We start from the raw sequence: 14,373 nt of genomic DNA on the forward strand, positions 1-14,373 counted from the left end.
TTGTCCAGCTGACTCGCGCCCCAGAAGCTGCCTGATCAGTTCCTTTCCACAGGAACCGAGAACAAGCTGATCTATACGGTTAATAATAGACTGAGAAGCATGAATTGCCTACACCAGAAATTGGCCACACTGAAAAGACTGTTTTGATTAATTCAAGTCTCCCGCATAACTGAGCAACTTACTAAACCAATGATACAACCTTAACTTGATTTTATCCAGAAGAGGCTGGCAGTCAAGTTCAGATAGTTTTTAGTGACTAATGGAACTCCTAATTACCTAAGAGCTGTCCTCATGTTCATGTGCTAGAATTACAATGATAAATGACATGTTATAGATGCTGTTGTATAGCATGATGGGGAATTGTGGAGGGTTGCTCTTGACACTCATAGTCTTCATGATGATCCTGAATGTGGGAAACTGGCTAATTTTGTGCCGCTAACTAATTACAGTTCTCCATCTTTATCATTTATCTTATCACCTGGTTGGCTAATCTTTCTTTGGTAGACATTTACATAAGGGCAGTGAAATCATTTTTTTAATGAGAAGAATATAATACTGATTCAGTTCCATGTTAAACAATGATTTGGCTGGTTGCACGTGGCATTCTATTTTCATATTGTCATATGTTAAGCACTGGTCTTAAAAAAATGTTAAGCGTCCCTCTTGGTGAAATCATTTTTTTAATGATGAAGAATATTAATACTGATTCAGTTCCATGTTAAACAATGATTTGGCTGGTTGCACGTGGCATTCTATTTTCATATTGTCATATTGTTAAGCACTGGTCTTAAAAAAATGTTAAGCGTCCCTCTTTGATTTTATGCTTTTTTCTTTCGAAAACAAAATAATAACTCTGCTGAAACCATCCTTGCAGGATTGAACATAAGTATGGCATATTTAGCAAGTTAGATGCTTGTATATTTGTTGTTAATGTTTATGATGAGGGAAACATCTTAAGTATCGTTATAGACAGCTCTCCTCATGCTACTCATGTTGCTGGTATCGCCACTGCTTTCCACCCAGAGGCACTTCACGCTCAACTAACTGGTTTATGGCCTTTTCTTTTCTGATTTACAATAAAAAAATGTTTATTTATTTGCACGATGGTATAGGAGCCCTTGTTAAACGGTGTTGAACCTGGAGCACAATTAATTTTATGTAAAATTGGAGATTCATGCTTAGGTTCAATGGAGACTGGAACTGGCTTGACACGGGCACTGATAGCTGCCGTCGAGGTGGGTAGAAGTGCATTTTTATGATGATCTAATCACATATGTGCTGTCCTCGAGGCATTTGTTAACTTGATTAGTTATAACCGTCTGGCGTACCTCCAGGCTATGTTCCATACTTCAATATGAACACAGAAAATATGATCATATATCTTTCTATGTATATATGCATTTAGTATTGATGGGTAGCTATTCTAGCATGTCGTCTCTTTTTGTCAGTGTATGATATCACTAACTTCAATATGTTTCATTTTAATCATTTCCATTTGGATTTTTTACCTCTTTTTCCTTTGACAGCGTAAATGTGATATGATCAACATGAGCTACGAACATATAAAAGAAAAATCTCGGAATACTTGTTGCCTAACAAATGGTGAAGGGATATGATTGTCTGCTCCTCTTGTGCCAACCAGGGTAACATTTTGAGCAGCAGTACATATCTAGCTCTATTATTTAAGTATTTGTACATATCTAGCGTGAGTGTAACATATATTCGATCATAACATAACCGGTGGTATTATCTTCCGAACGCATTTCGAATCTATATCTATATCCGATACTCGTACCGATCAAGATGGTATCAACAAGCAAGAGCAACAGAAATAGCTATCAAAGCAAAATCAAGGACCCCCGGTGCATTTCAGTAATCAGCAGCATAAACAACTTTTCAGTTGGAACCAAATAAAATTTCAGATCATAAATGACAAAAGGAAAGAAGAAGTTGACCTGCATTGAGGGCAACAGTGGTCCAGCAACCATATCCATGTTTAAGGACATAGGTCCTGAGCTTAAGGTCTTCTTCAGGTGACCATAACCCCTTCCTGTGCTTAATTCTGGGTTTCTCCGATGATTTGGAACCCATTTTGTTCTGCTTGAAGCTTACAAAAGTAGGCTTTATTTGATACAACAAATGATGAACAAAAGTAATGAGGTTAATGTTGAAAATGCATGCACCACCGAAAGTGCCAAGTAAGTTGGCAATTATTTTCAAGAATTAATGCACCGAAAGGTGCATGGAATTTTTTTATTAAATGGGATAATTCAATTTAGTCATTATACTTTAGGGTATTTACAAATTAGTCCTTATGTTTCAACTATAAATACCCTAGCTCATTTAGCTTCAAAATCATCCCAAAGCATTTTAGCTTTCTTCCAATACTAGAGAGAATTTAGAGAGTTTCTTGAGAGTTGTTTTCTCCTATTTATCAAGAGAGAATTATTGTGTACGTGATGTACAACTCCCAAGAAATCTCAAAGCTGGATCCAAAATCTAGGAAATGCAAATTTTTGGGGTATGCTGATGGAGTCAAGGGGTATCGCTTGTGGGATCCCACTGCCCGCAAAATGATCATCAGCAGGGATGTTATCTTTGTAGAGGATAAACTACAAAGAAAAGAAGACGATGATAGCACTGAAAAGTCAGAGACTACACAGATAAATGTGGAAAAGGAGTTTGAACAAGGAGATTCTTCTGAAGCAGAACCAGCACATGATGAACAAGAACCAGAGAGTTCTGAAGCACCAACAACTCGTCAATCATATCGTGTGAGAAGACGCCCCAATTGGCACTCAGATTATGTTATAGAAGGTAATATTGCATACTGCCTTTTAACAGAGGACGGTGAGCCATCAACATACCAGGAGGCAATAAACAACTCAGTTGCTTCACTGTGGGTGATGGCGATGCAAGAAGAAATTGAAGCCCTTCATAAAAATAATACATGGGACCTTGTGCCACTACCACAAGGAAGGAAGCCAATTGGTAACAAATGGGTCTTCAAAATCAAGCGAAATGGTGACGATCAAGTTGAGAGGTATCGTGCAAGACTGGTGGTCAAAGGATATGCTCAAAAAGAAGGTATTGATTTCAATGAATTATTTTCTCCTGTGGTTCGACTAATAACAGTTCGAGTAGTTTTGGCAATGTGTGCTACATTGAACTTACATCTAGAGCAACTAGATGTTAAAACAACTTTTCTTCATGGAAATCTTGAAGAAGAGATTTACATGCTCCAGCCTGAAGGTTTTGAAGAAAAAGAAAAGAAGAACTTGGTTTGCAGGTTGAACAAATCTCTGTACGGTCTAAAGCAGGTGCCGAGGTGTTGGTATAAGAGATTTGATTCCTTTATTATGTGCCTTGGATACAACAGACTTAATGCAGACCCTTGTGCTTATTTTAAGAGGTCTGGTGATAACGATTTTGCTATATTGCTGTTGTATGTGGATGACATGTTGGTTGCAGGACCCAAAAAAGATCATATTGAAGAATTGAAGGCACAACTGGCTAGGGAATTTGAAATGAATGACTTGGGATCAACAAACAAGATTCTAGGGGTGCAAGTTCACCGAGACATAAGTAATAGGAAGATTTGGCTTTCACAAAAAAATTACTTGAAGAAGATCTTGTCAAGATTCAACATGCAAGATTGTAAGCCAATTTCTACCCCTCTTCATATTAACTTCAAATTATCCTCCAGTATGAGTCCTAGCAGTGAAGAAGAGAGGATGGAGATGTCTCGAGTACCGTATGCATCAGCAGTGGGAAGTTCAATGTTCGCTATGATATGCACAAGACCAGACATTTCACAAGCAGTGAGAGTGGTTAGTCGGTACATGGCGAATCCATGCAAAGAGCATTGGAATACAATAAAGAGGATCCTGAGATACATAAAAGGGACCTCAAATATTGCATTATGTTACGGAGGATCAAATTTACTTGTCAATGGGTATGTTGATTCTGACTATGCAGGGGATTTGGATAAAAGCAAATCTACTACAGGATATGTGTTTAAAATTGCTGGTGGAGCTGTAATCTGGGTTTCAAAATTGCAGTCATTTGTGACTACATCCACAACAGAGGCAGAATATGTAGCAGCTACACAAGCCAGTAAAGAAGCAATTTGGTTGAAGATGCTATTGGAAGAGCTTGGGCACAATCGAGAGTATGTCTATATGTTTTGTGACAGTCAAAGCGCCTTGCATCTAGCAAGGAATCCAGCATTTCATTCAAGGACAAAGCACATACGAGTTCAGTACCATTTCATTCGTGAAAAGGTGGAAGAAGGGGCAGTAGATATGCAGAAGATCCATACCAAAGACAACATAGCAGATTTCATGAGGAAGGCGATCAATGCTGATAAATTTACCTGGTGTCGATCCTCTTGTGGCCTGTCAGAGACATAAGCAACATGATGGTGCAAGGTAGAAAGAATGATGTGAAGATATGATTGTTTCAATCAAATCTTCAAGTGGGAGATTGTTGAAAATGCATGCACCACCGAAAGTGCCAAGCAAGTTGGTAATTATTTTCAAGAATTAATGCACCGAAAGGTGCATGGAAATTTTTATTAAATGGGATAATTCAATTTAGTCATTGTACTTTAGGGTATCTACAAATTAGTTCTTATGTTTCAACTATAAATATCCTAGCTCATTTAGCTTCAAAATCATCCCAAAGCATTCTAGCTTTCTTCCAATACTAGAGAGAATTTAGAGAGTTTCTTGAGAGTTGTTTTCTCCTATTTATCAAGAGAGAATTATCATTGTTTTCTCCTCGGTAGATCGAGAGAAGTTGTAATTCATATTTTCTCATAGTGAAATTCTTCTACCGTTGTCCGTGGTTTTTAACCTATATTATTTATGGGGTTTTCACGTAAATTTTGTGTCTCTTTTTATCTTCATTTTTATTTTCTCAAATTATCAGTTGCGATTTTGCTCTATCCGACGACCGTCTTCCGTAACAGTTAAAGGGCAAGCTACAGGAACAGCAGCAGAAGCAATAAATAGGCAATCCCCTAAAGAATCATTAAAGTTTAAAATAAAGCCAAGTTTAGTTAATTAACAAGTTTATCCTCTCAGGCCTTTGGATCACTTACGGGAAAACTTAGCTACTAGATGTCAAATATAATTATTTTAAAAAATAAAATTTATTTATTAATCAGTACATAGGAATATATTCTGCAATTTTGGTATCTCCCAGGTTAGTATAATTTCGTTGAATTTGCTTTAACTTTTCAGCTTTAGCAGACTTTTTCATTAAACTTAATCATATATATATATATATATATATATATATATGTGTGTATATTTGTTTGTTTTTATGCATTGGATACATAGTTTCCTGCAATTCTTTTGATTTCAAATTAAATATATATTTTATTAGTTATAATCTATTTAGTTTTTTTATTTAATTATGTTACATTTTTATAATTTAATCGCATTATCCTTATAGCTTTGAATTAGAACTGAAATTTTAAGTTTTGAAAAGGGACCAAATAGCATATTGAACGGTCTACCTTAAAAATAATCGATATTAAGACGATGATTAAATTTTACAAGACTACAACTTGTAATTAACCAATGAAACCGATTGGATTAAATGTTAAACAAGGTAGGTGGGGTGATTAGTATTTTAAATTATTGCATATCAATCCCTCCACTTTGCTTATTTTATTTAACACGATTTTTTTTAAAACAAATAATAAAAAGATGTGAACAGGTTTTGGTAATTTATGATGTTCCTTTTCTATACCGACAGTTGGCATTTGTGTACAAAGCAACCATTTGAATTCCTATTTTATATTTCAATCGAAGCAATTGTTGCATAGATTTGACCATCCAATCATTTAATATGAATTGATATAAAAACAGTGTCATGCAAATAATTAAGATGCTTTCTTACAATAATAATAATATTATTATTTATTTTAGAAAATCTGGTTGACCCAATCATCAATTATTATTTTATTTCTTTGAATCATTAGTAAATTATTGTTAATTACGATTGCTTAAGTACTTTTTAATTCTTAATACACCTTAAAAAGAATTTTTTTAATTAAAAGTATCCTTTAATACAATCATAAATGGAATAATTTTCTAATTATGTATATGAAATAATAATTGGAGGCTTGGGAAAGTTTTGAAGATTAGGAATATTAAGGAGAGTTGAGAATGTTTTGGCGAAGGATTTAAATATGTGGTTTTACAGTAATAAATCATCAATTAGGATTCAATTAATTTCTTGAAAATGTTTTATAGTAAAAATGAATGCAAAGGAAACCAATTAGAAATGCAGATGCATTTTGGGTTAGTAAAATATATTGTGCATATTAACTAAAATACATCTTATGAAACATCCCCAACCAACATTTGTAAAATTGGATTCAGAAACATTTGTATAAGGGAAGCATGCGAGGATTCCATTCAAACCAAAACAGAGCATGTATAGCCGAAAATCATGGTTAATATTCTGTCAATTTTTCTATATTTGGAGAATGGTTTTAAGGCTAATTTCCAGTATTATATTTTGTAATAATAGCTTAGTTTTAGCCTTGCGGTTTACTTGTTTCCTTTTCTTAGCTGTACAACTTTCTGTATATAATTTCAATCATCTATCAATGAAAAGAGTGGAAAATTATTCATTGAAAATTACTGCAAAACTCATTTCTTTACATGGTTTCAGGAGAGCCAATCTCTACCGAGTCCCCGATCCAAGCCACTCCCATGTCTTCCTCATCCGATCAAAATCCAACCTTTACTCTCAATACCCAACCTTCTTTCGCAATTGATAAACCACTTATTGCTCTCACCATTACTGCCCAACTCAATGAAAAGTTAACTCCCTCCACCTTTCCTCAGTGGCGTGCTCAATTCTAAGCCCCCCTTATTGGTTACGATTTACTCGACTATGTCGAAGGCACCCTTCAGTGCCCCTCTTCCGTTGGTACCGTTGCTGATGCGCTGCACAAGACCCATTGGGTCTGACAGGATAAACTAATCCTGAGTGCTATTTTAGCTTCCACATCTTCTTCAATCACCCCCTTATTGCTACGACAAAGACCTCCCATGAAGCTTGGAAAAAGCTTAAAAATTTATATGCTAGTCGATCTCGAACTCGTGCTATGCAGTTAAAAGAAGAACTCACACTAATTCAACGTGGAAATCGGTCAATCACCGAATATCTCCACTCTGTGAAGGCCTTGGCTGATGAAATAGCCATCATTGATCATTCCATTTCGGATGATGACCTAACTCTTTATGTGTTGAATGGTTTAGGTCCAGATTTTCGAGAAATAGCAGCGCCAATTAGAGCCCGAGAATCTTCACTGGCCTTTGAGGAGTTACACGACCTTCTGGTTGGACATGAAGCCTATCTACGATGCATGGAAGCTGCAACTAGTTTCTTCTGCAAACTTCACGAAGACGAAGCAGTCTACACAAGGGGGAAATCAATCCTGGTCCTTCAAGAAAAATGATGATGCACGTGGAACTCAAGGCTTCAGTTCGGCCGCAATAATCATGGAACCCAACGTGGTGGGCGTCGCTCCAACAACAATTCTGGAAAGCCCAACAATTCTAATCGGCGTTATCAACCCAAATGCCAACTTTGTGATCAGCTGGGATACATTGCAAAGTACTGTCCGAAATTTAACTCCCAGAATGTTTCTATCAATTGTGCCACCTCTTCCAATGGAAAGGACAAAATTGGCTACTTGATTCGGCCGCTTCTCATAATATCACGGGTGATCTTTCTAATTTATCTATTCATTTTGAATATGATGGAACTGACAAAGTAACTCTCGGTGATGGTTCAGGTTTGACAGTCTCACATATTGGCTCTTTGTCTTTGTACTACCCTCACCGCACTTTTACATTGCGTGATACCCTTTGTGTTCTAAACCTTTGCAAAAATTTAATTTCCATTCATCATCTCACCAAACAAAACAATGTCATTGTTGAATTTCACCCTTTCTATTTTCTTGTGAATGACAAGATAACGGGGGCGATTCTACTAAAAGGAGCATGTGACAATGGCATCTACACCTTTCCAGACTCAATGGTGACATCCAAAAAGGTTGCTAATGTACATGAACGGACTTCTATTGATGGTTGGCATAAGCATCTTGGGCACCCTTCTCTTAAAATTGTTCATCGTCTTGTTAAGAATTTTTCTCTTCCTATTTCATCCAATAAAAATTTGTCTTCACTATATCATTCATGTTGTATTAATAAAGCTCATCAACAACCCTTTTGTGTCAATAGTCTTCAAAGTCATGAGCCCCTTGAACTGATTTACACGGATGTGTGGGGTCCTGCTAGTTATACCGATATTGGATCACGATATTACCTTATTTTTGTCGATCATTATACAAAATATACATGGTTTTATCCAATGATCACTAAATCCAGTGTTTCTCATATTTTTCCACATTTCAAAAAGTTTGTTGAAACTCGCTTTCAAAAATCAATCAAAACACTATATTCAGACAATGGAGGTGAGTATATTGCTTTGAAATCATATCTCTCACTTCATGGAATAACTCACTACACCACTACTCCGAAAACCCCGCAACAAAATGGTGTCTTTGAACGTCGTCACCGTCACCTCGTTGAAACGGGCCTTAAGCTTCTTCATGATACAAATCTTGATTTTTCTTATTGGCCTCATGCCTTTCAAACAACCTCTTACCTCATAAATAGACATCCCACTCCCCTTCTTCACGAAAAATCACCATTTGAAACTCTTTTTGATCAAAAAACCAAATTATTTAAAATTAAAAAAATTTGGTTGCCTTTGTTATCCCCTCAAAATCACCATTTGAAACTCTTTCTTGGTTATTCACCAACTCAAAACGCGTACAAGTGCTTTGAACCACAAACCAAAATACTCTTCTTTTCATGACACATGTTGTTTGATGAGACCAACCACTACTCCAGCTTCTTTCAACCTATCCCTTTCGTCTCACCCAAAAACACCCCTGACCCTCAGACCTACATTCCTCTTTTCTTCGGTGTTCAACAACTTGTAGTTCCTTCCTGTGCATCAGCACCATCGCACCTTCCGGAAGGTCCTCCTGCCATTGTCACGTCCTCCCCAAGTAATTTCGAACCCCCTATTTCTTTACTTCATGATTCTTTTCATGCTCTAGATCACACCATCTCTAATCCGAGTCCTCCTTTAGCTGAAAATAGGACTATTACTTCATTAAACCTCCCACCATCTCCTCCTATTTTCTCTATGGATACCCATCTAGGTATTGATTATAATCCCTCAAATCTGAATCTCACAAACCCTTCCCCAACAAATAATCCCCCTCAACGTACTCACAACATGACCACACGGTCAATGAATCAAATTTTTAAACCCAAACAGATCCATATGTGTCCAAATATCCTCTCCCCCCGACCATAGAACCAACGAGTGTGAGCCAAGCCATATCTCAACCTCACTGGCGTGAAGCCATGTCCACTAAACTAACGGCTCTAATGAAACATGGGACTTGGGACCTAGTTTTACCACCTTCCAACTGTCAACCCGTGGGCTGTAAGTGAGTCTTCCGAGTAAAAGGAAAGTAGATGGGTCAGTGGACAGATTCAAAGCACGTCTAGTTGCTAAAGGTTATCACCAATGTCCTGGTGTTGATTACAAAGAAACATTTAGTCCTGTGGTTAAACCAACAACTATTAGAGCTATCTTATCTATTGCAATAATGAATGGTTGGGATTTGAGGCAATTGGATGTCAACAATGCCTTTCTAAATGGTAAATTGACTGAAACTGTTTTTATGGCACAACCCCCGAGATTCAAAGATTTGTCCAAACCTCACCATGTTTGCAGGTTGAACAAGGCGATTTATGGGCTTAAACAAGCTCCACGGGCATGGTACACTGCCCTAAAAAATGCCATTCTTCAATTGGGTTTTCAGAATTCCAAGGCTGACTCTTCTCTCTTTATTTACAGCCAAGACTCCACTCTTGTTATTTCTTAGTCTACGTTGATGATCTACTCATTACTGGAAATAATTCAACTCTTGTGGCAAATATTATTAAGCAGCTAGGTGATATGTTTTCTCTCAAGGATATGGGATCTCTTCATTTTTTTTCTTGGGGATTGAGGTCATTCCTACTCGGGATTTGAGTATCAAACTGGAAGAAATGGTACTTAAATAAAATAAATTACAACATTTTTATGGCGCATGGAATTTTAGAAAAACATTTATATTTTTCGTGTCAATTTAAGTTAATAAGTTCGGCTACTCTTATGCCCTACCACGCGCTATTATCATTCTGTAAAGTATTCTAAGAATTTTTATTTTATAAAATCAAAATAATTTACACACTTGCACAAAAATATGTTATTGATAATCTCTATGATTGAATTATTAATCATTAAATACGAAAATATGTAGATATCTGATTATAGTAGATAAAAATTCACTTGATTATCATTATATTAGAAGACGAAATTTTAAAAAAAATTAATTCTAAAGATGAAATAAATTGTCAATTAAATACCTGCAGTAAACTTTTTGAAAAAAGTCACCTGTTTTCCCTTAAAATTTGATATAATATCACTCATTAATTATATACATATGTCGCCTGCAGTATACTGACTTTGAAAAATTACCGTATTACATATATTGGGATAAAATAAAATATGGTTAAACGGCAATGGTATCCATCAAAATCAAGAGGAGACTTGTTTTTTTTCTTTGTATGAGACGAATAAGACAGTTGAGCAGAAGACTCCCAAACCGTATCTCTGTCTGTTAATGTCCAAAACGCATTGTGTTGGTTAAGCTACGTACGTATACAGAAGCATCTCTACATTACACGCTCCGGACATATACACTAATTTTAAAGTTTGATTCATTAATAACTCTTACTCGTAAAAAAATAAAAAAATAAAATTATATGAGATTTAAAACAAATAAATAAATTATAAAAAGATGTGAACCGATTTTGGTAATTTACGATTCGTGTTTTGTGTACACAGCAATCATTTGAATTCCTATTTTAAATTTCAATGAAATTAATGGGTGCATAGATTTGACCATCCAATTATTTAATATAAAGTTACGTATCTCTGTTTGTTAATAACCAAAAAGCATATTAATACTTGAAGAATCTATAATCTGAATTCCTATTGTTTGATATTTTATTTTTTTGGGGGTTAAAATGTTATTTTATAAAAGGTAAACTAAATACTTGAAGAATCCATAATCTGAATTTTCATATTAATACTTATTTCACTGTTTCAAATTTTAATATTTTTTTAAAGGTGTATCGACATAATTATTAGAGTTTTACTATTACTATTCTTTAACTCAAAAATTTCGAATTAGTAAAAGATGTAAATGGATATCAATTGGGTGACTCAACCACCAGGCTTTGTTATTGAGTCGGACCCCAGCTATGCTTTAAGCAAAAGGAACTCTTTAAACCGTATATAGCCTAGAAACAAAAAATGTAGATAAACTTGTCATTCTATTAATAAGATTAAATAATTAATTAATATTGTTAGACACTGAAACAAAGTATCAAAGTGTAATAATTAGGAATGCACATCTGATCTTAATTTAACTTGTTTTTTACTCATTTAATTTTACATGATTGGAATTTTTTTCCTTCAAGAAGTTATATTAAGGTCATATTCGAATTTAGGGTGAAAATATTTGATTTGATCTAACCCAAAAATAATATTTGAATTTAGAGATAGTCGCTACGACATCCCCCTCTCTATATATTTTAATTAGATCCCCATTTTACATAATAAAAACAAGAATTATATATTTATGTTGGTTAGGTGTGGGTTTTTCCTCTCAAAAATCAATTTGAATGGAATTTTCTTGAACATAGATCGAGTCAGATGACATGTAGAGGAATGTTATATTTGAATCATGTTCAAATAAACCAAAATCTCGACCTAACCTAACACATTACCATCTCTAACGATAGTCTGTATAGATTTTATGATTTTTTTTTTGAGAAGTTTTAAATTTAACTCTAATCCTACTTAGATGGGATGAGAAAGGGGATGAGAAAGGGGATGAAAGAGGAGAAAAGAGAAATTCTCCTAACAAATCTAGAACTCGTGACTTAAGAGAATAGAGGCAAACAAAGATGATTCATAGGATTATTAAGAATACAATATTTCAATCACATATAGTCTATCTTATATTCAATCAATGATTTTACATTCACATGTAATGAATTTATTTCTCGTATATAATTAATTGTAGATAATACACGATTATATATGTTACTAACAGATCAGAGAATAACATGTTATTTATATCAGAGGAGGGATGCTTTGTTCATGTCTGAAGAAATTCTGTGGATCGATCTTTGTCTTCGCATGCACTAATCTGTCGAAGTTATCTTTGAAATACTTGCGACCCCAAATATGGGCTTGTTCATAGCTTGTATAGTGTATATTATTGGAGCCGATATCAAGATCTCTATAGTTAAGATAGGCCTCTCGTGGATATTTCGAAACGAAAGGACTCATGTAACTATAAGTTGTTCGAGCCCAATCGAGGTATTTTTGAGAGTTCACGTTATCTTCTGCTAGCCAGCCCGTGTTGTAACAGATTTTGTATAAATTGCCTGCTCGATGTGGAAACGGCGTCGCGTGCTCTGATATTCGATCCATAATTCCGCCGTAAGCGAAGAAGAGGATGACGGTCGATGTGGCGACTTCGTCGGTGAGACGAGAAAGCAAACCGTTCAATCCGATTTCGGAGATGGGTTCCTTCACGTAATCAGATTTGATTTTGTAGTATGGGACGTTAACGGGGCTTCTGTAAGTCCTGTTAAGCAAGATTTCTAGGGGCTGGTTTCGGATTCCGTTGTTGTAAAGAATCGACTCGATCCAGCTCATTTCAGTGCAATCTTGTTTTGTTAATCCTAACTCGGGAAATCTCTGCTCCATTAGGGAAAGAAGCTCGTCAGTTGTGCCAAGAAAGAATGCAATGAAGTCGGCTACAACTGTTTTCCTTCCGTCTTGAGTTGAATTCATGGCTCTGAATTGAATGGAAGCGTACACATCATCGGGAAGATTAGGGGCAATGTATTGCCATCGATGGACGAGTTCAGTTGCATTCTGTTCGAGGGTGCGGCCGACGGTGAACACCGTCACGTTTGCCGGTACAGGAACAAGACGTAGTTTCCACGCGAGGACGATTCCAAAACTACCACCGCCTCCTCCTCGAATCGCCCAAAACAAATCTTCTCCCATAGATTTTCTGTCGAGAATTCTTCCGTTAACATCGATGAGCTGAGCATCTAAAACATTATCACCGGCGGTGCCATGCTTTCTGAACAGTAACCCGAAACCTCCTCCACTAATATAGCCACCGACACCAATGGAATGAAAAACACCGCCCGGGAAGGCGAGAGTTGTACTTTTCTCTGCAATCCTGTAATAAAATTCACCTAGTATCGCACCGGATTGAACCCACGCAACTCTGTTTTCAACATCGATGTCCACGGATCGGAAATTAAACAAGTCGATTATAACGAACGGGACTCTGGCCACGAACGAAAGGCCTTCGTAATCATGGCCGCCACTTCTGATTCTTGTCTGCAACCCATGTTTTCTAGAACAATAAATGGTGGCTTGAATATGAGAGATCTGCGTTGGTGTTACTATGACCAAAGGTTTTGGAGTATCCGTGGAGTTGAACCTAAGATTCCATAACCTACTTTCCAAAACCGATTCATACGAAGAATTTCTTCGCGTGAAAATCAAATTGGAAATGGAAGAAGAACCATTTGAACGAAGGGAGAGACAGTGAAGAAAATTTTCATGAGGCAAAGCTGCCCATGAAAACGAGAAGAGAGCAGCCATAAGAAGAGGGACTAACATCGAAAACGGTGGAGATTTCATTTCTTTAACCTTACTTTTGCTTTCTGTGCATCGAAATCAAATGAGAAAGCAGCATATTTATAGTATGGTTTTGCAGAAAATAATAATAATAATAAATTATTCGACGAATATTATTATTATGAACTCAAAACCCCTAAAATTGAAGCTTTCGTACATGGCGATGCCTTGTACAGTAAAGTTCGAAGATTTGATCTGTAAATGTCAAATGTGTTAATCCTTGCAATATGCGTTGTTTCTACAGCTGCTTAGAATATAATAAATAAAACTAAAGTATTCAAAGCCACCTCTAATGACTTTTCCAAAACTATTAAGTCAGTGCTGAGGGCTGAAAATGTTTCTAGAGGAAATCTCATTCTTCGTATCATCATTTTTCTAATAGAAAAGGTTCGATTTGTACTGCTTTGAAATTGTTTTTATTATCATGGTTTCATTCGACTATTTTTCTTCATCGGGAGTATTCGATAAAACAAAATT

The 14,373-nt window shown here is 36.0% G+C and overlaps 2 protein-coding genes across 2 annotated transcripts; one reads left to right on the forward strand and one right to left on the reverse strand.

The window, feature by feature from the left end:
- Positions 1–725: 725 nt before the first annotated feature.
- On the forward strand, positions 726–1,616 carry LOC120186062 (tripeptidyl-peptidase 2-like). The gene is made up of 4 exons (XM_039190108.1): positions 726–784; positions 875–1,025; positions 1,113–1,235; positions 1,527–1,616. The coding sequence occupies exons 1-4, from the start codon at positions 726–728 to the stop codon at positions 1,614–1,616; spliced, it is 423 nt and encodes a 140-aa protein (XP_039046039.1).
- Positions 1,617–12,193: 10,577 nt separating this feature from the next.
- On the reverse strand, positions 12,194–13,913 carry LOC120186052 (berberine bridge enzyme-like 8). Its single transcript, XM_039190102.1, has one exon. The coding sequence runs from the start codon at positions 13,897–13,899 to the stop codon at positions 12,301–12,303; it is 1,599 nt and encodes a 532-aa protein (XP_039046033.1). The 5' UTR covers positions 13,900–13,913; the 3' UTR covers positions 12,194–12,300.
- Between the last annotated feature and the right edge of the window lie 460 nt (positions 13,914–14,373).

Source organism: Hibiscus syriacus, unplaced genomic scaffold (genome assembly GCF_006381635.1).
Source record: "Hibiscus syriacus cultivar Baekdansim isolate YM2019G1 unplaced genomic scaffold, ASM638163v2 tig00113157_pilon, whole genome shotgun sequence".
Lineage (NCBI taxonomy): Eukaryota > Viridiplantae > Streptophyta > Magnoliopsida > Malvales > Malvaceae > Hibiscus > Hibiscus syriacus.

Excerpts from the sequence above, each read along its gene's own strand:
- LOC120186062 (XM_039190108.1), top strand. The coding sequence starts at position 726 with ATGATTTGGCTGGTTGCACGTGGCATTCTATTTTCATATTGTCATATT. Across the intron at positions 1,026-1,112 it reads CCACTGCTTTCCACCCAGAG|GAGCCCTTGTTAAACGGTGT; the intron begins GCACTTCACGCT and ends ACGATGGTATAG. Across the intron at positions 1,236-1,526 it reads CACTGATAGCTGCCGTCGAG|CGTAAATGTGATATGATCAA; the intron begins GTGGGTAGAAGT and ends TTCCTTTGACAG.
- LOC120186052 (XM_039190102.1), bottom strand. The coding sequence starts at position 13,899 with ATGAAATCTCCACCGTTTTCGATGTTAGTCCCTCTTCTTATGGCTGCT.